General features: G+C 30.5%; 3 protein-coding genes across 5 annotated transcripts; 1 reads left to right on the top strand and 2 right to left on the bottom strand.

Moving 5' to 3' along the window:
- Window positions 1–11,089: 11,089 nt before the first annotated feature.
- Window positions 11,090–13,260, top strand: ATG8d (autophagy-related protein 8d). Of its 2 annotated transcripts, none has more exons than NM_001249046.2 (6): window positions 11,090–11,218; window positions 11,359–11,405; window positions 12,009–12,064; window positions 12,147–12,199; window positions 12,754–12,872; window positions 12,962–13,260. In NM_001249046.2, exons 2-6 carry the CDS (start codon window positions 11,369–11,371, stop codon window positions 13,057–13,059), a joined length of 363 nt encoding a protein of 120 aa, NP_001235975.1. In that variant the 5' UTR covers window positions 11,090–11,218; window positions 11,359–11,368; the 3' UTR covers window positions 13,060–13,260. The 2 variants fall into 2 exon arrangements, with proteins under 2 accessions (NP_001235975.1, XP_040862981.1); XM_041007047.1 differs by having other exon boundaries at window positions 11,141–11,218; window positions 11,356–11,405.
- Window positions 13,261–17,403: 4,143 nt separating this feature from the next.
- Window positions 17,404–19,008, bottom strand: LOC100776375 (uncharacterized). Its single transcript, XM_003539813.4, has 2 exons — window positions 18,850–19,008; window positions 17,404–17,879 (listed from the first exon to the last, which is right to left on the bottom strand). The coding sequence occupies exon 2, from the start codon at window positions 17,868–17,870 to the stop codon at window positions 17,613–17,615; it is 258 nt and encodes an 85-aa protein (XP_003539861.1). The 5' UTR covers window positions 17,871–17,879; window positions 18,850–19,008; the 3' UTR covers window positions 17,404–17,612.
- Window positions 19,009–20,756: 1,748 nt separating this feature from the next.
- Window positions 20,757–25,180, bottom strand: LOC100800101 (membrane metalloprotease ARASP, chloroplastic). 2 transcript variants are annotated; one of them, XM_006592308.4, is made up of 3 exons: window positions 23,554–25,180; window positions 21,367–21,530; window positions 20,757–21,074 (listed from the first exon to the last, which is right to left on the bottom strand). In XM_006592308.4, the coding sequence occupies exon 1, from the start codon at window positions 25,026–25,028 to the stop codon at window positions 23,682–23,684; it is 1,347 nt and encodes a 448-aa protein (XP_006592371.1). In that variant the 5' UTR covers window positions 25,029–25,180; the 3' UTR covers window positions 20,757–21,074; window positions 21,367–21,530; window positions 23,554–23,681. The 2 variants fall into 2 exon arrangements, with proteins under 2 accessions (XP_006592371.1, XP_040863410.1); XM_041007476.1 differs by lacking the exon at window positions 21,367–21,530.
- Between the last annotated feature and the right edge of the window lie 1,016 nt (window positions 25,181–26,196).

Genomic DNA, 26,196 nt, shown 5'->3' with positions numbered 1-26,196 from the left:
AGTTTCAACTTTGTAACAAATTTAAAGGATTTGGATGCAAAAACCTTAGGGAATTTTAGACTGTGAAGATTAAAAGAGTTAAAAAAAGTTACAACTATAACAACAAAAATGAAATATTTAATAGACTAAAATGAAAAGTTGTTACTACTACAAGGACCAAAAGGATAATTAACTGTAATAAGTAGTGCTATGTTTTTTTTAATGTATTGACTAGATGATTTTTTTAAAAAAAATAATATTTTTTTTATTTTTTGTTAAAGCAAATTCTATCTATTTCTTAACAAAATATTTTTTTAAAAGCAAATATTTTATGTAAGAAAAAGGTATATATATTATAATTCAAAGTATAAGATGTCTCTCTCAGATTTTCTTTTAGGCCTTGGTGACTGTTTAGTGTCTTGGTAATAAGTTATACAATGTAATAAGAAAAAAAAATAAAGAGTATACATGTGTCCATTTACTGAAATTATATAAATATGGAAGAATTCATAAAATTTTCTATATTTGATGAGTAATTAATTATAGAAAAAACAATTTTAAAACATCTTTAACAATAGAAAACATCGTTTTAAAATAACCTAATGTAAACATATCCTAGCTTGTAACAAAATAAAAGAAGAATGTTTCAAATAAACATGACATTATATATGTAAAAGTGTAAACATGGTAATTGTATATACATAAATAGCCGCACTTGTATTGGTAGACGACATAAAGCTTTTCATAATCGCCTTAGTCCTTTTGAGAGTTCTAAAAAGAGCATTGATGCTTATAGAAAGCTAGATTTTTCAATGAGGAATCTTGGAGTAAATTTTAGCCAATGTTTGTTTAATTTTAGTAATAGCACTATCCCAAACAAAAATAAGCAACGGTGTCCAATTATTGATTTTGCTTACTAATGATTATAAAATGATTATGGGATTAATTTTTTTTTTATGCTCAATAAATGATTATGGGTTTAGAAAAATTCAGTGATTTATGGAAAAGAATTGAATTTGTTAATTTTTTTTCTAAACCACCAGTATTCTTTATTGAAGGTGATTATTTTCAAGAATAAATTATTATGAGGTATAAAATTCTTTCTTTAATTATTTATAGCACTTAAATTTGAAACAACAAGTTTAAACAATCCCACACGAGATAATTATTGTACTCGATAATAACTTGATAGTACATTTAATGTTTATTTGATATAAATAGAACAGGAATAGGAAAATCTCATTACTTAAGTCATGTTAGACTCAAAACATGTCAGTTCTATTGGTCAAGACCTTTTAAAAGCCTATGTGATTAAGGAAAACTTAAGTTACTCAAAAAGTTTTTCAAATCTTACATCAGTTACATGCACTAAAAAAAAGCAGGATTACCATTATTTTTATACTATTTAAAATTATATATTCATTAATCTATTTTAAACAATAAAAATTTGTTAACCTAAATGTTTAGGCCACGAAATACAAAATTATAAATTATTTTAACCTTGTTGCTTAGTGATAGTAATAACACTATACTTTTCTCTCTTTCACCTCATTGTAATTGTGTCCAATTTTTTAGTATCCATAACAATCAAACTCAAGTATAATTTTTCTTACAAATACATACTACTTAACCCATTTATTTATATATATATATATATATATATATATATATATATATATATATATATATATATATATATATATATTCCATTACTAATTCAAAGATAAAAAAATATCATACAACTAATTAATGTATGATATGTGACAAAATTTGAATTATAAAACTGATCTAGCGAAGACTTTCTCTCTGCAAAGTCACTTATCCTCTCCCATAATTATGGCATCTGAACAGCAGCTACAAGGACAATACACAGTATACGCTTCAAACTTTGGATCCATATTACACATACATAATGTTAGTAGGTAGACACAAACATGTGAGAATGACTACACTGCACCATTAAATAGTGCTGCGACCTCTTGATGAGAAGGCAAGCACGTGAATGAGAGGGGAATAAAGTTCACCAAATTTAAATCTGTCATGACAAAGTAGCCTGTGACAAGGCAATGAGCCTCTTTTCTGTAATTAAACCCTTCCCCTATCCTCTTTTGACATTGCTAGCATCGTAAAGAATTGTTAAGACTCAAACACAAAAATTATTTGCTTGTTTTAAAAGTTATACACGTTTAAGGAAATTTTACTCAAGAAGTGACTTAATTTCTTAGTCGCAAGTTTCCAAGCACAACTCCCAAAAGTGCTTTTTTGTAATTAGATGACTTAATTATATTTTTTTTACCATAATTTTTTTTTAATTCTTAACGAATTTTAACCTTAACAAACTAACTTAGTGCATTTTATTCCATATTTTAAAAAAAATTTACAAAATTTATCTTTGGTCATTTTACTCCAAAACTTTGTTGGACATTTTAGTGTAATTGATCTCTTTATTATGTTAAAATAAGAGTGCACACTTGTTTTAATGTAATAACGAGATGTTCGGTTTAGGCAAAAGGTTGGAAGTTACATGGAAGTTACTAACTTCCATCAACGGTTGGAAGTTACATGGAAGTTACTAAAACTTCCATTAACGGCAATTTTTTAAAAATAAATAACTTCCATCAACCGCCAAAAACCACCTGTTCTTTGATTATAAATAATCATCCTGGTTCAGAAAGCATAACATGTGAAAAACTCACAAGACCAAAACAAAACTCTTGAATTATAATCTTCTGATTTTATCCGATTGAACAATTTTGGTTGAACCCCGAAATTTGATTCAATCTGAAAGTGTTTATACACGACTTCAGATTTATCCAGGATTATCTCGATATTTTCAAATTAACCAACAAAAGATTGAATCAAATCTTTCGAGATGACGAACGATAGTTCGAAGATGACAAGCAAGTTTGCAAAGTTGGACAAGTTTGAAGGGCAGGATTTCAGAAGATGGCAGAAGAAGATGCACTTTCTCTTGACAACATTGAATGTGGTGTATGTGTTGAGTACACCGATGCCGGTGTATATGGAAGGCGAAACTCTGGATCAAACAAGGAAGCGTTCGAAATGGGAGAACGACGATTACATTTGTCGTGGACACATTCTGAACGGTATGTCTGACTCTCTCTTTGATATTTATCAAAATGTTGAGTCTGCTAAGGAATTATGGGACTCTCTTGAATCCAAGTATATGGCAGAAGATGCCTCAAGTAACAAATTCTTAGTTAGTAATTTCTTTAATTACAAAATGATTGATTCGAGGCCTGTTATGGAGCAATATAATGAACTGCTGCGGATTTTGGGTCAGTTTACTCAACATGATTTGAAAATGGATGAATCCATTGCAGTTTCATCTATAATTGATAAACTGCCTTCTTCTTGGAAAGACTTCAAGCATACCTTGAAACATAAGAAGGAAGAGTTGACTCTGGTTCAACTCGGTAGTCATTTCATGATTGAGGAGTCGCTGAGGGCTCAGGAAATTGACAAAGTCAATAATAAAACCGTAGCAGGTTCCTCTTCCGTTAATATGGTAGAGGAAAGTGGAACAGTTAAGCAAAATTACAATGCTAAAGGTAACAAACGAAAATTTCAAGGAAATAAGAACAAAGGTCCAAACAAACAGACAAAATTGTCATGTTGGAAGTGTGGGAAACCTGGTCATTTAAAGAGGGATTGCCAGGTGTTCAAAGGAAAGAACAAGGCTGGTCCAAGTGGGTCTAATGATCCTGAAAAGCAACAAGGTCAGATTGTAGTGAATAATTTTAATTCGAATACGAATTCAAATTATGTATCACTAATATCTGATGCATTCTATGTGCAGGATGATGACGTTGCTTGGTGGTTTGATTCGGGAGCAACAAGCCATGTGTGCAAAGATCGTCGTTGGTTCAAGGAATTTAGACCAATCGATGATGGCTCTATTGTGAAGATGGGCAATGTTGCAACTGAACCAATCCTAGGATTAGGTTGTGTGAATTTAGTTTTTACTTCCGGAAAAAGTTTGTATTTGGATAATGTCTTATTTGTACCTGGTATTCGTAAGAACTTATTGTCTGGTATGGTTTTAAATAATTGTGGTTTCAAGCAAGTACTTGAAAGTGACAAGTACATCTTGTCAAGACATGGTTCGTTTGTTGGATTTGGTTATCGTTGTAATGGAATGTTTAAATTAAACATTGATGTTCCTTTTGTTCATGAATCTGTTTGTATGGCCTCGTGTAGTTCTATAACTAATATGACAAAATCAGAAATTTGGCATGCTAGATTAGGACATGTTCATTACAAAAGATTAAAAGATATGTCAAAAACAAGTATGATTCCTCCTTTTGATATGAACATTGAAAAATGCAAAACTTGCATGTTGACCAAGATCACTAGGAAACCTTTTAAGGATGTTAAAAGTGAGACTAAAGTCTTAGACCTTATTCATAGTGATTTGTGTGATTTGCATGCTACTCCATCATTAGGTCATAAAAAATATCTTGTTACTTTTATTGATGATGCATCAAGGTATTGTTATGTATATTTATTAAATACAAAAGATGAAGCTCTTGATAAATTTAAAATTTATAAGAAAGAGGTAGAACTTCATCAAAATGGGCTAATCAAAACTCTTCGTACGGATAGGGGAGGTGAGTATTATGATCCGGTTTATTTTCAATCTACTGGAATAATACATCAAACTACAGCTCCCTATACACCACAACAGAATGGTGTAGCCGAAAGGAAGAATAGAACCTTGAAAGAAATGGTGAATTCCATGTTATCCTATTCGGGTTTAAGTGAAGGATTTTGGGGTGAGGCTATGTTGACAGCATGTTACTTGTTGAACCGAATTCCTAACAAAAGGAATAAGGTTACCCCATATGAACTTTGGCACAAAAAGACACCAAATTTGAGTTATCTCAAAATTTGGGGATGTAGGGCTGTAGTCAGGCTTACAGAACCTAAAAGGAAAACCATAGGTGAAAGAGGTATAGATTGCATATTTATTGGATATGCTGAACATTCTAAAGCATATAGATTCTATGTGCTAGAATCTAATGATTCTGTTGCTGTGAACTCGGTTATAGAGTCACGAGATGCTATCTTTGATGAACAAAGGTTTACATCTATACCTAGGCCAAAGGACATGAATTCCATGTCGAAAGTCTCAGTTAATATTGAGGATATACCTTCAACTAGTACTGAAACTAGAAAGAGTACGAGAGTAAGAAAGGCTAAGTCATTTGGTGATGACTTTCAACTCTATTTGGTTGAAGGGTCAAGGAATGATATTCAATTTCAATATCAATATTGCCTTAATGTTGAGGAAGACCCAAAGACTTTTAGTGAAGCAATGGCTTCAAGGGATGCTGTATTTTGGAAAGAAGCAATCCAAAGTGAAATGGATTCCATCATGCAAAATAATACCTGGAAATTGGTTGACTTACCTCCTGGATGTAAGCCATTAGGATGTAAGATGATCTTTAGGAGAAAGATGAAAGTGGATGGTACTGTTGACAAGTACAAAGCCAGATTGGTTATCCAAGGCTTTAGGCAAAAGGAGGGTATTGATTTTTTCGATACATATGCTCCTGTTGCTAGGATATCCACTATTAGACTGTTGTTAGCACTTGCTGCTATCCACAATCTGATGATTCACCAAATGGATGTGAAAACTGCATTCTTAAATGGTGAATTGGATGAAGAGATATACATGAAACAACCTGAAGGGTTTGTTATGCCAGGAAATGAAAATAAGGTGTGTAAACTGATGAAATCTCTTTATGGCTTGAAACAAGCGCCTAAGCAATGGCATCAAAAATTTGATGAGGTTGTGTTGTCTAGTGGTTTTGTTATAAACCAAGCAGATAAATGTCTATACAGCAAGTTTGATACTCATGGCAAAGGAGTTATCATTTGTCTGTATGTAGACGACATGTTGATCTTTGGTACCGACCAAGATCAAGTTGATGAAACTAAGGCATTTTTGTCTTCTAAGTTTGATATGAAAGATATGGGGAGGCGAATGTGATCTTAGGAATAAAGATCAAACGTGGAAACAATGGTATTTCCATCTCTCAATCACATTATATTGAGAAGATATTGGAGAAATTTAATTTTAAAGATTGTTCTCCGGTAAGTACTCCCATTGATCCTAACCTGAAGCTATTACCTAATAAAGGTGTAGCAGTGTCTCAACTTGAATACTCAAGGGCGATAGGATCACTCATGTATGCAATGATTAGTACTAGGCCTGATATAGCTTATGCTGTTGCTAAACTCAGTAGGTTTACAAGTAATCCTAGTTCTCATCATTGGCAAGCTATGAATAGAGTATTCAAGTACTTAAAGGGAACCATTGACTATGGTTTGACATATACTGGATTTCCTTCGGTTATTGAAGGTTACTCTGATGCAAGTTGGATAACCAATATGGAGGATTATTCATCCACAAGTGGTTGGGTATTCCTCCTTGGAGGAGGTGCTATCTCTTGGGCATCCAAGAAACAGACCTGCATTACAAATTCAACAATGGAATCTGAATTTGTAGCTTTAGCAGCAGCTGGTAAAGAAGCTGAGTGGCTAAGAAATCTAATCTATGAGATTCCATTGTGGCCCAAACCTATACCTCCCATGTCTATCAGGTGTGATAGTCAGGCAGCTTTGGCTAAGGCATATAGTCAAGTGTATAATGGGAAGTCTAGACACTTGGGTGTTAGACACAACATGGTTCGGGAGTTAATCATGCATGGTGTGATATCAGTGGAGTTTGTGAGAACTCAGCATAATTTGGCCGATCATTTAACCAAAGGGTTAAGTAGAGATCTCGTGAAAAGGTCGGCTGTGGGATTAGGATTAAAGTCCATATGAAATCTCTTATGTTAAGATACCCAATTCCCATCTAATATGACATTAGGTGCTGAATTCAATGTGGAAAGCTTAACATATAGAGATTGGAACACATCATCGAAAGTATCCCAAAAGGAATGTGTTCGGTTCTGTAAGTTAAGGAGGTTGAAGTATAACTTCTCAATGGTTCTTTTGAAAAATTGCATTTGCAGGTGCAAGAAAGAAAAGGACTACCTATATAAGCATGAAGTTTAGCCGCTTCAAGAAGCTGGGACTTGGCTTTGATATGCTTATGAAGGATAGGGACACAGGCTAGTAAAACTAGTGTCGAGCAAGAGTAATGTTATAAACTATTGTGGAGATTATCTTCATGTATTCATTATGAATAGAAAGGGTTCAATCCTTAGTGACACCCTGATATTCGAATATTTGAAACGTGTAATTTGCTAAGATGAAATTCAATCGTCACGATATTTCATCTATGCAGTAGTTTGTGGTATGTTATGACTTTGGTGATTTGATCGGTAATTACACTAAAATGGGGGAGGTTTGTTGGACATTTTAGTGTAATTGATCTCTTTATTATGTTAAAATAAGAGTGCACGCTTGTTTTAATGTAATAACGAGATGTTCGGTTTAGGCAAAGGTTGGAAGTTACATGGAAGTTACTAAAACTTCCATCAACGGTTGGAAGTTACATGGAAGTTACTAAAACTTCCATCAACGGCAATTTTTAAAAATAAATAACTTCCATCAACCGCCAAAAACCACCTGTTCTTTGATTATAAATAATCATCCTGGTTCAGAAAGCATAACATGTGAAAAACTCACAAGACCAAAACAAAACTCTTGAATTATAATCTTCTGATTTTATCCGATTGAACAATTTTGGTTGAACCCCGAAATTTGATTCAATCTGAAAGTGTTTATACACGACTTCAGATTTATCCAGGATTATCTCGATATTTTCAAATTAACCAACAAACTTTTTATCCTAAACTTTTTTTTTAGTGAAACATGCCACAAAAATTCCCTACAATGATGTATTACGTAAGAGGATCAAATGATTTTTTTTCCACAAATTCAACATGCCAATTAGTTATATCTGTTGAGTGAAAAAAACTATAATATAATATATATTGGTGGGGACTAGCGTACCGCCATAGGGTTTGAGGTGTTAGATTTTACTTTCATCATGGGTCAATTATGAAGGACTGACCATACGAAAAATGAAATGAAGGAAAAAAAAATCCACCAATAGGCTACTTGCAATTGCATGGTGGATATTAATGCTTCCAAGATTCGATTAGGGACCAACAGTAAATAATTGAAATATTAACAACATTTTATTTTAATACATTTTATTAGATCATTAATTAATAAAAATAATTTTTTATGAGTATCGTAAAGAGTCTCTTTTTGTAATAATGTTATAATTTTTTATAAACATAAATGGTAATAAAAAGTTTGCTAAAAACTAAAAATAATGTGTTAGGTCATAGATTGTAGTATTATTTTTGTTAATAATTCTGAGCCTGATCCAACTTCGTTCATGGGCCGTACGCGTGGCACGTTAAAACAAACATGGGCTTCAATATACTGTTGCCAGACTCTATACTGTTGCCAAGGCATGGGCTCAGAACTCAAACTATTATAATTTAGTGTCTCTTCTTGTTGACCTAACAAATATTCAATGGTCTTTTTGAATTTTTTAATTCGATCCTAAAGTTCCAATAAATCAAAAGAAACGTTTCACTTAATTTTTTAGTAATAAAAAAATAGAAAGTAGTGTTGCCACCCGTCCCTAAAAAAAATATATTAAATGAACGAAACATGGGCATTGGTAAAAAAAAAAACAAATTCACCAAAAAAAATTAAAAATAGCAATTGTTTGCCAATTTTGGATTGGAATTAGTCTCTTATTAGTCTATGTTTACCAATCAAAAATAGTCTAAGTGGGTATTTGTTTGCACTTTGACTACATGTGTTTTCCCATTTTTTCACGTTTAATCTTGTATTTATGTAGAAAATATAATCTAATGTATTAAGGTGTTAGAAGTATTTGAGATTAAACCAAACATGTTATAAGATTATTTTAATGAAAGTGATTCCAAGTCAATCATCTTGTTATGTTTGGTAGCAAAGAAATCGAGAGAAAAAAGAAAGTAGAAACAGAAGTAAGTAAATAAAGTGTGATTGATACGGGTGTTCTTGGGTACGGGCCACCCGCGAATCCGAATTGATTCCAATCAATCCGAACAATTTAAGTTGGATCATTTATGTATTTAGGTTAAAACCAAATCAAATCGATCCAAACCGTTCATGTACGAGTTGAGTCGTGGGTTTAGATTTATATATCCAATCAAAACTGAACTGAACCGATCAAAACCGATCAAAAGTTTTAGAGTTATTTGGTTTGATTTTAAATACTGCTAACATTGAGACTCTAAATGTTGAAACTGCAAGTGTTTTTACTAATACTAGTGTTAGAACTTCTTAAGGTATTACTTTTAGACACATAATTATTTGTTTCACCTTTTTTCATATTTATTTTTCCTGTCATGTTTATAAGATTAATGGATCATATCTTGTTTATTTATTTTAGTAAATCTGGTTGTAAGAAATCTGATTGTAGCAAATCTGGTTGCAGCAAAGCTTATTGTAAGAAATTAATTTATAGGAAATAGTTGTGATTCAAACTATTATATTAAATTTCGTTGAAGAATATTTTGTTTTAATTTGTATTAGTCTATTTTAAAAGATTATGTTGATGATATTAAATGAATTAATTTTACTACTTTTAGACATTTGGTAATATTGTGTTAATTATATTGGATATTTGGATGAATCATGATATAAAATAGTAGTTCTAAGAAGAAGAAAAAATCAAATTTAAATAGATAACTCATTGGCTGAAATCAAACCAAACAATTCATGAATGAGTTAAGTTGGGTTGGGTTAAAAAAAAAAGTGTGAAAACAAAACCGAACCAAACTAAACCGATCAAATTTAATTGGGTTGGATCTTAAATTTGACCAAAACTAACCCAAATAGACTCACGAACATTCCTAGTGATTGGTAAAGAAAAATAAGTGGGGATAAAAAAAATGGATTTGAATATGACTTTTTTTTTTCTTCTACAATGGATCTTGAGACAGAAATGCATGATTAATGTGGTTAATATTATGAAATATATTAAAACTAAATTAGAAAAAAGATAATGTATATTAGAAAAGAGGTAAAGGAATTTAAATCCTTTAAGAGATGAAAAAATCTAAATTAGTATGCAAGTTACAAGAAATAAAGATAATCAAAAGAGATAAGATTAGTCAATCTCCAAGAAATCAAATAAAATCTTCATGAAACTGAAGATGAGATATGAATATTAATTTAAAGATTTAATTGTAAATTTTATTACTCAAACTTTATTGTTTTACAAATTTTATCACTTAAGTTTTATTTTTACAAATTATACCACAACTAACATGTTAAAAAAAAGTTTAATAAAATAAAACCTTGTCATTTTGTTACAAACACTATCATAAAATTTACAAAAATAAAAAATAATTAAATAGTAAAATTTACAAAAATAGTAAAAGTTGGATCGTAAAATTCATGAAAAAAGACTTGAATGATAAAAACTGTGAAATTATAAAAGTTGTGTAGTAAACTTCTTAAATGTAAAATTCATAAAATAATAAAAGTTTAATAATAAAATTTGTAATTAATCCTAATTTAAATTAGAAAAAAGATAAGCATCTTTGATGAAAGCCAAAAAAAATTGAGAAAGATGAAAAAAAAAACCCAAAGATAATGAAATATTGGTTATAAATAAAAAATCTTAAATACTTCACACAATGTTATGAACTCATTGTGATTCAACAAATGAATGTATATTAAGTTGTCATTAAATGGGATAAAAATTATTATTTTTTAAATTCATGTAGATCAAAATTAATCTTAAAATTTAAAAACTCAACTTAAATTTAATAGTATGTAAAGATACTAAAAATATTTTGAAAATCAAATTTGTTACTACTTTAGATAAGGAAGCAACCAAAATTTGAAAGCTAATCGTTAACAAAAAAAAAATATACCTAATCGAAATTTTTGTTATATTTTGAAGAAGAAAAACTGAAAATCTACCAAAATCATTTTGTTTTGAAAATATTTTAAATTTATTCACGTTTTTTATTGTGTTAAATCTTGATCATATCCTAAATCCCTAATTGTGTAACAAGAGAGTTAAGAAACGGTGTCGTTGAGCAGAGACATTGACGCACGAATGAATATAATAGATTTTCCTTAATTCCTTTGCTTAAGGGAGTTTCCTCATTTTTCTTCTTCTCTGATATCAATCACAATTTCTCTCTCTTCTTCACTCTTCATTCTCATTTCTCTTCTGGTAAGCAATAATATCGTTTTCCATTGCAATTCTATTTCTGTTTAACCTTTTTGATTCATCAATTGATCGCTACCTTCGTAGCAAACCCTAATTTCGTAATTTGCCTTTTCTTTTTCTTTAATCTTTGCTCTCTGCTGCAGAATTATTGCCATGGCTAAGAGCTCATTCAAGATGGAACACCCACTTGGTTCGTTTTTCTCTCCTTTTTTTAACGGTTTCTCTATGCTATAGTGCATTTTTAATTGGGAATTACAGTTGATGCTTGTGATTCTTGGATAATACTCGGAGGCATTTGAATTTTCATGCATCTGCTTTGTAATTTCGCATTTGGGGTTTAATTGGGGGTGTGAAATTTGTATTTTTGAGTCTCATTATGTGTTCTTCCAAGAAAGTTAAACTTTTTACTCATTTAGTATTTTCCTTTTTTTTTTTTCCTTATGTTTAGCCTAGCATGAAAAATGACCTATGTTATATCACTTAAATATGCACTTTTCTTGCCTTTGTTAGTTCAGACTTCAGATTTGTGTTTTTCTTTTGGTTTCTAGTATATGATATAATGTGATGATATGTTGCTTTATTTCCTATGAATTGGGTTTGTTGTTATTAGTGAATTCGTGCCTTTTTTTCCTCTTCACACTCACGGGAGATCTGTTTTTTGTCTTGGTAAAGGAAAAAAAACTCTATCAACTAAACATCATTAGTGAGTGTGTATAAACTTGCATTTGTTTTGCCCGTTTGGTGATTTAGGTCCACCATATGTTTTCTAATCTGTGGAAACATTTCATGCCAGAGAGGAGGCAGGCTGAAGCATCTCGAATAAGAGAGAAGTATCCTGACAGAATTCCAGTAAGATCTTATTTCTGCTGTTTGCATATATCATTATAATCTCATTTTTTTGCTGATTAATTTGGTTGATGTTTCGATGTAGGTAATTGTTGAAAGGGCTGAGAAGAGTGATGTTCCTGAAATTGACAAGAAAAAGTAGGTTTCTTCTGTTCTTTGGAAAGTGCAATTGTAAACATTGGCACAGTTTATTTATTCCGAGTATTAGTGTTATTGCTTTTTAAATGTCGGATAGCATTTGCTTTAAATTTTGTAAAGTACATACTATACACTTTTTGTTTGGGTATGGATTGAAGCTATATATACTTTCTATATTGAAGTGTTAAATCTACTACAATGGCCATTTGGCTTAGTGGTAGTCTTATACGTATTGTAAACTGTAAGAGGTTTGGATGATTCCTGACTCTCACTTGATATCATATCACACTCTAAAATTGAAGAAAAAATGGCTGTGAAAAAATGTGATTTAAAACTTAGAAGAATGAGTAACCTGGTTGGAGCATTGGTTGTGCATGAGTATCAGTTTGTTTGATGTGGTCTATGTTTTGATATGCCTATGTTAACTGTAATATTAGATGGAGAACATTGACAATCATTTGAATGTTCAAGTGGATACATGCCATCTTCTTTCATCTTCTTTGTTTCCTCTTTATTTATGGTGTATATTATTGTTCTTTTTTGGATTAATGTAGGTATCTTGTACCCGCTGATTTGACTGTTGGTCAGTTTGTGTATGTGGTGCGGAAGAGAATCAAGCTGAGTCCTGAGAAGGCGATCTTCATTTTTGTTAAGAATATTTTACCACCAACTGGTAACAAAGAACAAACATAATTGTATGTGGAATATTATTGTTCTTATGGTTAATTTTGTGAAGTGAGCTGTGATTTTCTGTTTATGCAGCGGCAATGATGTCTGCAATTTATGAGGAAAACAAGGATGAAGATGGCTTTCTATATATGACTTACAGTGGAGAGAACACATTTGGGCTTGTGTTCTGAAATAATCCGTCGTGACAGGCAACCATCTGAATAGAACTTCCTAAAATTGACCAATGTTAAGAAGTCAGCTTAATTGTAAATTCTCTGGTTTGATGCTTTTTATGTAAAGTTTATTATGTCTACTGGAACTTATTTGAAAATTGTCGTGTTTCTATCAGTTCTAAATTGAATAAGTTTAAGGGTATGTTTGTTCTTTGTTCACATCGTTGATCCTTGACTTGTATCTCTCATTGGTGTCATACAATTATATTTTTACATATATTTAAAAAGGAGTAAATCTCATCCGTGATCAACTTTAACAAAATGGAAGAGAAAGAAAGACTAGAAATAAAAACTTCTCACCTTTTGTAGTTTTCAATCAATTAGAGTGTTAGAGTGCTACCAACACTTTTTTTACAATGGTGATAGCGGGCCTAGAACAAATGGTTTTGTATATTACTCAAGATTCTCATATTTAACCTAATTTCATGTCGTTTCTTATTTAATGAGTTATATGATTTTTAATATATTAATAATGAAGTGTTTGAGAGGGTGTTGATTTGACTAATGTAACTCACAAAATTATAACAGAGAAAATATTGTATGTGGTGGGAATGTAATTGAATTTTTTTACACTTATTTTGGTAGAATATGATAGGTTTATACCGTTATTTTTTTTTATCTCCAAGAATCGAAGACAGTGTTAAAAGATTTATAATAACTCATGCATCTAAGTTATGTTTAGTAAGTCATGTAAGTTAGTATTTAAGTTTTTTTTTTTGTTAGCTGAAAAATTCGATAAACATGTTTTTTTAAGTGGTTTCTAGTAATTATTCATAGCTTTTAATATTTTTTAAGGGCTAGCTTTTAAGTTTTTATATTTTATTTCCTTTTTATTTTTAAAATATTTATTCAATTTTCTTATTATTTTTTTAAAATGTTATTTTATATTTTTTAACTAAACAATTAATTTTATCAAATATTTATAATTTAATAAGTTAACTTAAAAGCTTCCATTATTTGATTACAATGAAATGTTGGTTAAACATAATGATTGTTTTCTTATTTTATCCTATTATTTGATCAAATAGTATGTTTGTTGCCTTTAATTTTAAAAATCATGTTAATTATAATTTTAACTAGTTACGTACATTAGGCTATATAACAACTAATTTACCAAATTTTGTAATCCTCTGCTTGAATGCTTTCTTTTCCTATAAAATAATTAAGATGAGAGTCTGCCTTCTACGGTTAGAGCCAACACAACTTGATGAATGCACTTTTATGGTGACTTGTTTTTACACCAATGAAGGATTACTTATTCTTGAATTTTAGTAACTTAGGTAGCTATACATTTACATAATTTCTATATTCGGCAAATATTTTTTAAACGTGTTATTGTTATTGATCCAATTATTAATATTTTTTTTGTTATTATAACATTAGTGTAAAATTTCTATCATTTTTGTTGATGACTAATGCGTTTTGTGGTAGGATACATCTGCACAGAAAACAATACTTATGCAGACACTCTTGCCTCAGCGTATTCTACGTCTGGGTTTTCTAGGTGGAGCTCTATTCCGCTTTGTATGGCTTTAGATTTTAACAAGAACAATATGGATTACCAAACTATATATTTAAACCCAGGTTTGATAAAAAAAAATAAAAAATAGAAGCTATTTATCGGAAACCTATTAGTCATTTTTAGTAAAATCTCTTTTTTTAATCTGTTTTTATCTACAAAGTTTGAATAGATCATAGTAAAACACTTTTTTAGTATTCAATTATAAATTTTTATGTATGATAAATTTGTTAATATTTACCGCTATTGATTTTTCTGCTGTGTGTGCTTCTGCTAGCCTATAACATTAAATCTCATTTGTCTGCTTTGTTCAGCAAACATCTCGTTCTTTTCGAGCTAATGTACATGGATTAAATATAGTTCTATTTTCAATCTATTTAAATACGGTACATACACGTGAAATGTTACATTGCCACCTCAATTTTTAGACGTCACAACTCTTTCGCATAATCCTTTTGCTTATGTTAATATACTTGTCTCATTTCATCAAAGAGTCACAAAGCCTGAAGTTTTGTCCCGAGAAACACTCAAACGTAAAATGATGCATGCAAACGCATTCTTGTTTCTACTCACTCAAATTTATTTCATTTGTTTAAATTACTCATTTACTTTCTATAGTTTCATAATTTTTATCTTTTTGATCTTTATAGTTTGAAAGTAATTTTTTTAGTCCCTATAATTTATATTTTAATTCTCTTTTAGTCTATGTAGTTTAATAGTGTTCTTTTAGTCGTATTTTAATTCTCTTTTAGTCCCTATAATTTAAAAATGATATTTTTAGTTCTTATAATTTATATTTTAATTACCTTTTAGTCTTTATTAAAAAGAAAAATATAAAAATAATTAGCTACAACTTAGTTGTAAATTATCAATTATTTTTTTCATTACAGATTATCTTATGATAAATTAGTTATGAATTATTTGTTAATATTTTTGTAGTTAATTGTAATTGATAATATTATTCATATTTTGATGAGAATGACTAAAATGAAATTAAAATATAAAGTATAAGGACTAAAAAGACCACTTTCAAACTATAGAAACTAAAAGAGAATTAAAATACAAATTATAAAGACTAAAAAAATCACTTTCAAAACTATATGAACTAAAAAAAATTAAAATATAAATTATAGAGACTAAAAAATTACTTTCAAACTATAAGGACAAAATAAAATTATAAGGATCAAATGAATAATTTAACCTTTCATTTTCTAATCCTCCTCTGCATCACAATTTGTGGTGGTTAATGACTTGAACATGATGCATTCAAAGGTGGAATTGATTTCTTGGATCCTCTGTTGATGTTATGAATTATCACTTCTTCACAAATATCCATTCTCGATCTGGGAGTCATGTATTTCCGTCGTGCTAGCTATAAATCAGTGTGGGAATTGGTAAAATTCAAACGTAACCATACAATATAATACTCATTTTATTTTTATCAACACTTTTTTAAAGATTAATTTTTTTATTGTATTATTTTCTTATACACCAAGTTTGATAATTTTTAGTTCTTTCATTAAATATTTAAAATTATTAATTAGTATTTTCTTTATGATAATTTTCTTTATCTTTTTTTAAGTTTTAGTTAATTATAATCTCAAATTTTAGAAAATTTTCTATTGTTTTTTTTGGTCTGGTATGCTCTCAATTTTTTTTATATTGAACTTTGTTCTTTCTATACTAATATCTCAACTCATTTATATTTCTATCTATTTAAAGAATTCAATGCTCACTAATAATATAAAATATTTTTACATTGTAATTAGATGATAATGTCTTACACCGTCAGTCTATGATTATTTTTCTTATTTAAATTACAATAATGTTTATTATTTTGATATTTGATATTTATTTAGTCTTATTTTCTTTTAAAAGTAATACACGCCATTATTAAATGTTCTTTAGTTATGGATATTTTTTGTTGTAAAAAAAGGTTTATTTTTTTCTTCTTAAAAAACAAAATAAAATTAAAGCCAAAAACTAACCCGACTCAAATTTCTTCTGATTGAGTTGAAATGGATTTAAATTTTAAACATAAAGTGATTAGATGATAAAATAAAAATGTTGGATAACTTTTCTCTTTAAAACTGATTGAATTCAATATACAAATACTTCCAACTAACTTTATCATATCATCGTTGTGTTTCTTCCGTTTGAGACTCTATAACGCGCCCATGCTTATTTTGCGTTTGGGTCTCTAATGTGTAAAATGCATGAATATTAGAAGCTATAACAAATTGGTTTTACTTGGATGAGGAAAATTAACGCGAAAACGTAGAAAGCAACACTATACTTTCTTTTTGGTAAATATGAAGAAAGCAACACCATACTAAATACGCTTTGAGTTATTTTAAATTTTTTTAGAAATTTCTATTAAAACAAAGTTTTAAAAAAAAAATTAAAATAACATATCTTTAAAACTGAAATATATCTTTATATTGAAATATAAAAATAAGTAAAAATCTAATATTTAAGCTGATTTGACATTGAGTTCGTTTAAGTGACACAAAAAACCAACCTATCCAACCCTATTTGCACCTTTTAGTTTCCGGTTGCTTCAAATGCAAATATATGTTTTCAAAAAAGTAAAATAATGTTATATTCATTTATCATAATTTAAATTTAAATATTTGTCAAAATTAATTTAATTACAGAATATAGATTTTACAATATAACATTTGTAAAAACATCATGCAGTCGGCACAAATGGTGTAAACTGTAAAATTTGTTCAGTGAGAGCAGTCACAGAAAGATAGGTGGAGGGTAAATTTATAACATGATTAACATCCAACATTTTTCTATAAGCAAATGAAAAATATATAAAAATAACAAGTTAATCTGGACTGTTGTACTAGAAAGAAAAACCAAAGCATAATTACTGTAATAATTTAAGAAACAAGCAAAACACTTTACTTTACTAGAGCATCATGTATTATTTACCAAAGCTATGGAAATGAAACTGTCCAAGAAGCAAGTGAGTGAGTGAGTTTCACTTGGAAGTCCTTTTCTGATACTGATTCTTGACCCATTTGAGGCCAGCAGAGGTTCCACTCTTCACCTTCTGGGCACCCACAACTGCTGCAGTTTTGGCCTTGTCCATTCCAGCTGATGCCACAGCCTTTGCATCTGCCATCTTCTTGCTGCTCCCACTCTTCTTCATCTTCATCTTCTCCTCCTCCTCATAGTGATCACTGCCAAACCCTCCACTTCCCCATTGGTCAGACCAACTTGGTCCCTTGCTCCCCATATCTCTAGCCTTCAAAAAATTTCAATTCATTATTGAGTGTAAATCGAGTGCATGTTTGGTTTCACGTTGAACCATTCAAGATTACAGTGAAATACCAGCTACCCTCATTTTAGGTAAATGTTTACATGTTTGGTGTCAGATTGAAGAATTTATTTTGAGTCTAGAATTGATTTTGAGTTAACTTGACTCTAGATAGTTTTTGCGTTGAATAAAAAAAACATTATACTGAATTTTTCTGATAACTTACTTCAAGAATAAAAACCCCTAAATATAAATCACTTCCCTTCGAAATCAATTCAAACCAGAATCAATTTTACAAAATTAAGAATCAATTTCACAAGCACTCACCCAAACATATACTGGTTCTAATAAGCAATCAGAGTTCAGAGACTAGAGGCACAACATGATATAGTGGCGAATTGAAAAAGAAATTAAGAGACAAATATTAAAGGACAAAAATCGGGGGCAACAAAAAAATTGCATTTAATCTAATATAAGTCCCACGCGGTCAAATTAATGGCAAGTACACGCGTTAACGTCGATTGTGACAGATAATCAATACGATTACTCAAATGTAAAGAAAAAAATAGGGGGTTATGAATGGGTGAGAAGATTCAAACAAAACCATATCAATTTTTCCTCTCAATGAGATCTCTGAACGAATTCAAAGCAAAGTTTGAAGAGCTTATCAACCAAAATTCACTCATTCGCCCAAAATAAACAATAGATTACAGATAGATCAAGTTATGAATCAAGATAATAAAAGACAACCCAGAATTGTTATTTGGTTACAAAGAATTGTTGAGGAATTTATGTGTGAATGAATTATAGGTCAAACAAGTTCCTTTTTTTTTTCAATTTATTTCATGCATGTACACATCGAGATACATAGAGACCGTATAAAAGGACTAGCATCAGATTACGGAGGTAGAAATCAGTATCATATACCGAGAGAGAGAGAGAGAGAGAGAGAGAGTACCTTTGTAATTGGTTGGTGAGAAAGGAAGAAATGGCGATTTGAAGGCAGAATATGGAACAGCGGTTGTGGGGTCGAATGTGAGGGGCAAGATAATGAATTACACGCTTTTGTATTTGGCTTTTACTTAGGTTTTTATTTTTCACTTTTACTGTATTCAGTTCTGTTTCTTGTTCTATCTTAGTACAGGTGTGGTCTGCAGCCAAGCCAGTTGACTGTTTTTTTTTTTTTGTTTTTTTTTATATTGTGCTTTCTTTAGTTTTTTAATTATGTGATATTATTCACTAGCTGGAAAGGTTAAATAAAGGAACTTTAAACTGTGATCAAATAATAAATTGTTATATCCGATGAGTTATTGATTTGTATAGTACCCCTCAAGTCCTTAATAGTTAATAGGCTTTTCTAACCAGATTAGACAGATAAATAAAATTAGGTAAACTAGTCAGCTCTATTAGATATTCTTAAAAAAATATTATTAATATATCAATTTTACACTTATTTATAATTATTAATTAGTGATGTGTGATGTGAAAATATTAAAATTCAACAACATTATGTATCATTATTAATAAATTATTTTATCTTGAAATATTTAATATTATATTTATTAAAAATAAGAAAGAGAACACTAATATTTTAAGAAAATTATCCCCAAATAAATATTAATTTATGTGGAAAAAATCTTAATTATCAGTAATTTTAAGACAAAGTACTTAAATTTAAGGCAATAAGTTAAGTTAAAATAATATCGTATAAATCAATCTATACATTCAATTCTAAAAAATAAAATGTCTATTTAACTCTAAAGAAAAAGGCTTAAATAAACCCAATAAAATGTAATGAGTTTTGGTTTGGGAAAAAAATTTATTTTTCATCCTTTGAAATTTAAAATCACTAATTTTTGTCATATGAAATGAGTGAATTTTAATTTTGGTATCAAGAAAAACATTTTTCTTTGATATTTATCCTTTCAAACCTAAAATTACTATTTTTGATCCTTAACATTTGTTTTAAAGTAGGTAAATCATTTTAGGAATTTGGAGACTTTTGTTTTTAAAAATGTGACATGCTAACATAGTTCTATAAACACTAATAAATGTACTTTGAGATAATTACTTAAATTTTATTAGCGTTTTTAATATTATGTTAGCATGTGACTCTTAAGAGCTAGGTTTTTAGACCCATGTAGATCCAATTAAATTTTCGTTACCCGCATGCTAACATAATGATTTTGAAAAAGTCACGAATTTTGGCTTAATTACATGGTAACAATGGGCATTTTCCTTTTGTTACATTAATAACATTTTACACTTTTAATTCATATTAAATATTTGTTACTCACATTTTTTTTTTTACTTTTAAGAACTAAGTTTTTAGACCATATAGATCCAATTATATCCGGATAAAAATTGTAATTAGTTTTTTGTTTTCTGAATTAATTGTGTGATTAGTTTTACTTATTATATAATATGAACATTTGTATATGAGGCATAATTAACTCATAAAATTTTAGAAAACAAAGTGTAATTTTAAATTATTTATTCAGATTTGTTCTGAACCAAGACTTGACCTCAGGAAGTGAGTAACCCATCTAGATCACAAAACAAGCCAATCTAATATCCAAACATGTGCTATGTCCCATATAATCTTGTATAGACAAAATACATTTAATTGCATAACTAATAACGGATAAATCCCCTAAAAATTTAGGATCAATATTAATAACATCTTGATATAGACCTTCTTGTATTAGGGAGATTTTTGATTTTCTCTAACTGTGAGGTATATCCCATTTATTGTTTTATCATTTTAGGTTTAATATAATTTATATTTTTCCCAAAAAATATTAATAACATCTATTGATAATGATAAGTTAACAAGGTTATATGTATCTTTTGAGTCAGTCATACTAAGATACACATTCATTCTATCTTTCATTCAACAAAAAATAAAAATAAAAGCATTCATTCTATCTTTCATTTCTAGACTCTAAACTCTATTGAGAAGAGTGCATGTTTTGACAATTCGGGTTTTGTATTATGGTCCCGTTTTTCTCCATATGGGTATTCTACGTTCAACTAGTGTTTTTCTAGTCATATGATTATCATTCTGGAAGCTATGACCAGTGTTTAATCCTGACAGATCTCTTGATGAATCTCCTGCTCCAAGCCAATCACCTATTGGCTCCAAGACCCTTGCTTCATCCCATGCCAGTGGTGTGGGATTTTCTTAAGGACATTCAACAACAACAAATGCACAATATCAAATACTCACAGTCAACTTTATATTGACATAAAATTTCACAGTTACAAATTTTCAATTATCTAAAACTTATTGTGTATGATTATTAAGATAAGAATGTATTATTCAATAATTCAATTTGTTGGATTTGTATTTTATAGAAAGTTATTACATTTACATTAAGATATAAGTGTTCAATATTTTAATTATTAAGAATGGTGACACTCCATCCAAAGAAAATGATATTCCCACCAAGTAAAATAGGTAAGCTTTACTCACCCCGGTCACATTGATCCCTAGAAATATTTCACATTCAATCCTTATAAACTGTTAGCACCGCTCTGAGTAATTCCTTTGTACTAAGCACTATATGCATTTAGAATCTTCTTGTTTCAGCAGGTAAAGTATCACAATATATTGTCTCCAGTTTATAATCTGACAACCTGTCAAATCAACAATAAGTTTTAGAGCCATTTCCCTAATCACCAATATGCCTGAATTAAGTCATTTCCCTAATCACCTATATGCCTGAATTAAGTCAATTACTAACTTTCACGAACACAGTAATCCAAGGGGATGTTTCTTTCACAGACAATTTTTTTAGTTTAGGAAATACAGCAGAAAAAAAAATTTAATTCCGCATTTGTTAGAAGGTAATAAAACAAATAACTTCAGGTTTTTATTATTGGGTAAACAATAATCTCACCCTCAAATAATATTTAATTCCGGTGCAAAAGTTATAAAGTATTTATTTTCATCAGACATGAATCACTCTCAGTGATTAAAAATACACATATACCTTTTTTCCTATCCACTTCCTTCTTAATGTTTTCTTCATGTACGGTTTTTTGGATAAAATAATCATGGGACCGTGATGGATGTAGTGATGTTTTTGGGGAACTATTTTTTGGGGGTTTTTGCTTGGGTTGTTAACTTGTTATTATATATATTCCTAAAGAAAAAAATGTAAAGCAAACACATTTTAATTATTCATGGGCATATAAAAAATATTCCCTACCATTTTAATAGTTTAACCAAATATATATATATATATATATATATATATATATATATATATTTTATAGTATACCTGGAAATAATATTCCCGAAACTAAAAAAATTGTCCGTGAAACAAACACTCCCCAATGATTTGTAGGAAACTTCCCATGTGAGTTAAGACTTCAGCAGTTCAAAATGGTTTTTTTTTGTTTTATCCATAGAAATCGAAGATGATACTAAAGGATTTACAATACTCACACATCTTACTCAGCCATCCAAACTAGACCCCTTTGGTTTAAGGATTAGAAAATGGAGTTTGCTGGAAAATAAACAACTATCAAGCCCTTGTATTCATTCTCGATCATTTTTTTCTGGGCTAATTACTCTAACCTCCCTGTAAATTAGTGCTTACTATTCTTATGAAAATGATACCTGGACACTCCGATACTAAATAGACACTTAAAGAGAGAGAAAAGAGAACCATAGATGTGGCATGTAAGATAATGAAACAAGAAAAAGAAATAAAGAGAGATTATGAGTATTTATACTGTTGGGGGTGGCCAAAAATACCAGAAACATAAAGCCAGTTCTCCTGTTTGAGAAAATACACTAGCAACCCTTATAGGCTAGTGCCAATCGTGGTAAACTGGTAATACTATAATATTGGTTTTGACAAGATGGTGTAAAAATGTGGTCACATGCTAATCATAGTTTGAATTCTTATATATTTCACTTCCACTTCCTGCTTTTAAGGAGAAAGTTGTTCACCTGTTAGGAACACTTTCCACTTTTCAGTTTGACACTCTTTCCTCCTACCATAATCTAAATACAGATCAATTTCCTCTCTCCACTTTTTACGTTTTCTTCATTTTCTCCTCTTTATGTTTTATGTGAAGGTCCCTTTGATTGGCTAGCTAACCAGAAAAAAAATGGTAGATGATAGATATTTGGCTTGATGTTTGTTCCTCAGCTCATTTCATTTTACATACGAAAATGCCTACTGAATGACCACTTCATAAAATTAGCAGACAGCAAGAGACATGTAATGTAGCAAGAGAGTTAACACAATTATGTCAAACAGTTAAATTTTGGACATATATTGAACTCCATTTTTCTTGAGCACAGCATCACATACATAGAAACAAAAAGAAAACGCACATCAATTCCAGAAGATTAAAAAATTAACCAAGGATTTTGCTCTGTATTCATAATGCTTTATTAAAGCATTGTTTAGTCAATGACATCTCTAGAGGCGGAGAATTCATATCAAATAGTAACACCTATATTTGTGCACAAACATAAATTCCAAAGAAAATGCAGAGAGAAGATATTAAAATTCATAATCAAAGATAGTATTTGTAAGTCGTAAGTTAATATTCTAGGATCACAAATCCAATCCGGATCAGATCAATGAATTGGTAACAAAGGGATGCCTCTCACATAACATCCTTGGAGGAAGAAACTTACCTCAATCATTTAAAATGATCTTGCCTCCTCTACAGAATACCCCTGCCTAAGACACTGGTGCAACAGCATTGCAGATGAGAATCATGAAATACTTTTTGAAGCCCACTACTAACTAGAATTCACAATAATTACAACAAGTCTTTAATAAAATCAAGGTTTAGGGTATCACGAACAATAAGGAATAACCCCAGAATTATAACAAGCATAATTCCAGAAGACATGATCGTTTGCTCCACTTCCAAAGGTAGCTTTCTCCCACCCCTGGCAGCCTCAATTAGGATCAATGCCAATGTGCCTCCATCTAAAGCAGGCAAAGGCAGAAGGTTTATAACCGCAAGGTTAATGTTGAGTATCGCGGCAAACTGGAAGAGACCATCGATATTCGACCGTGCCACTTCAGCACCAACAGCAATAATGGCTACAGGACCTGAAACCTTACTAGCTGACTGGGAGAAGTTCAAAAAAGTCTGCTTTAACCCATCTAAAACATTAGAGGCCAGACCCCAAAACTCTTGCCCAGTAAACTCCACAGCCTGCACCAAATTTTTTGGCCTAACCTTAGCTATCTTCACATTAGGGGCTAGCTGAACTCCAATTTTCCCAGTTCCATCAAAATTCTCATCTGGGGTGACCCTTATATCAAAATTCTGCTCCCCCCTTTTAATCTTGAGCAAAACATATCTCTTGGGGTTCCTCTTGATAACATCAACAACTTCAGAAACCGCACTTGGACCTGGTTTTGAAAACTCACTTCCATTGACCTCAAGGATCACATCCCCAGGAACCAACCCATCTCTTGAAGCAGCAGAAAAGGCTCTAACATCCGGCACAACCACCCCAGGAAAGACCTCTTGCTCAGGCAAACCAACAGACAGGACTTGTGCAAAGATAATAGCAAATGCAAAAATTATGTTAGCAACAACACCAGCTGAAACCACAATCACCCTATCCAATATTGGTCTATTCTTAAGCAGGTTTTCATCATCAACAGGAATATCACTCTCTGGATCATTATCAGGGAACCCCACAAAGCCACCAAGGGGAAAAGCCCTGATGGAATATTCAACATTTTTGGCATTAAACTTTGCTAAAATTGGACCAAACCCTACAGCAAACTTACTCACATGGATTCCTTGGAGAGAAGCAGCAAGGAAGTGGCCACTCTCATGTACAACAATGATGGCTGTCAACACTGCAGCAGCCTCAAGCACAGACTGAGGCCCCTCAAAGTTCCCATAATCAAACCCAGCAATAGACCAAGTCCTGAAATCCAACACGTTCCTGCTGTTACCATGCAAAAATTGCTTCTTGCAAGTGAAGTTCACACTTGGGGAGGCAAAAGAAGGGGAAAGGAGCGGTTTTGGGAAGTGGGTTTTGAGCCTCAACCATGGTTCTGAAATGGGTGACTTTGAATTTGCCAATCTGATTATGGAACTTGAATGTAAAGGTGGAGAGGGAGAGAGATTTACGACCATGGCTTCTGAGAAGGGTGGACAACATAGAAAGTGGATATGGATAATTCGTTTTGTTATTTAATTTAACTTTTTTCTTGTTTTGGACCTGTGGAGGAGAAGTGAGGGACATGTCTTCCTCTTATTTTCCACAAGTTGTTGTGTCTGTCATTCTTCTGAATTTTGAAAATCTTTTTTGTATTTATATTTTCTGTTAGGCCCAAAGAAGAAAAAAGTTATGCACTTCTTTTGGGTATGGTTAATTGCACTACCTATTTTTGTTAATTACACCACCCTGATTTGTTTTTTTGAGTAAATTACAAGAAGTTCCTTGAGGTGTCCTTATTACACGCTATATCTGTCTGCTTTTGAATCCTATAGAAAACTTCCTAATTTTTGGGTTTTCATTACGCATACCCTCTCTCAGGAGTAAACGGTTACATTGATTCTCCCTCTAAGGTGTACAAATTGTTACATCAATCCCCCCTTAGGTGGGCTCAAAGTAATGTGAAAAAATAGAGGTATGGGTATAATAAGAGCATACTTCAAGGGAAATTCTGTGTAATTTACTTTATTTTTTTTTATGAAAAATCCTTTATAGAAGCTTCTTTTCATACTCCTATTTCCTTTTAATTGTTGGATTTTTGAAGAAAAAAATGTTTCTATTTAACTATCATTTTTTAAAATTCAAGATAGCATTAATTACTCTTTTATCAATTATATTCTTATTTTTCACCTAATCTTTAATGAAGTTAGGCTTATGCATTCAATATGAAGTAGAAATGAAGAAAAAAAAAACTGAAAAGTTCACAACTATTTTATTTGAATTAAAACAAATTTATTACATCTTTTGATTTTTACCTATAATTTGAATAACAAATAAAAAATAATATGTAAGTAAAAAAATTAATTTTTTTATTAAAATAATATTATACATCAAATCCGGTAGCATGGTGTCCAAGACTTTGGTCCTTTTTCCATTCTTTACAATTTCCTTGATACTATCCTTCTCCAGAACATGCCCAATAACATCTGGAACCAATAAATATAATATTAATTAATATTAACAAACCAAAAGAAAAAATGCAACTAAATAAAATCAAAGTTAAGGATTATGTAAATGCTAACCAATTAATACATCTTCTGTGGTTGATGAAAGAATGTTAGAAAATGACATGAAATCAAACTGAAA

Source organism: Glycine max, chromosome 12 (genome assembly GCF_000004515.6).
Source record: "Glycine max cultivar Williams 82 chromosome 12, Glycine_max_v4.0, whole genome shotgun sequence".
Classification (NCBI taxonomy): Eukaryota; Viridiplantae; Streptophyta; class Magnoliopsida; order Fabales; family Fabaceae; genus Glycine; species Glycine max.
Note: the sequence above shows the minus strand (reverse complement) of the source record. Positions and strands in the feature narration are given on the sequence as shown.

Bases quoted from the DNA above. Each gene is read 5' to 3' on its own strand.
- ATG8d (NM_001249046.2), top strand. From the start codon at position 11,369: ATGGCTAAGAGCTCATTCAAGATGGAACACCCACTTG. The intron at 11,406-12,008 runs GTTCGTTTTTCT...ATTTCATGCCAG, and splicing joins CAAGATGGAACACCCACTTG to AGAGGAGGCAGGCTGAAGCA. The intron at 12,200-12,753 runs GTAGGTTTCTTC...GGATTAATGTAG, and splicing joins CCTGAAATTGACAAGAAAAA to GTATCTTGTACCCGCTGATT.
- LOC100776375 (XM_003539813.4), bottom strand. From the start codon at position 17,870: ATGGGGAGCAAGGGACCAAGTTGGTCTGACCAATGGGGAAGTGGAGGG.
- LOC100800101 (XM_006592308.4), bottom strand. From the start codon at position 25,028: ATGGTCGTAAATCTCTCTCCCTCTCCACCTTTACATTCAAGTTCCATA.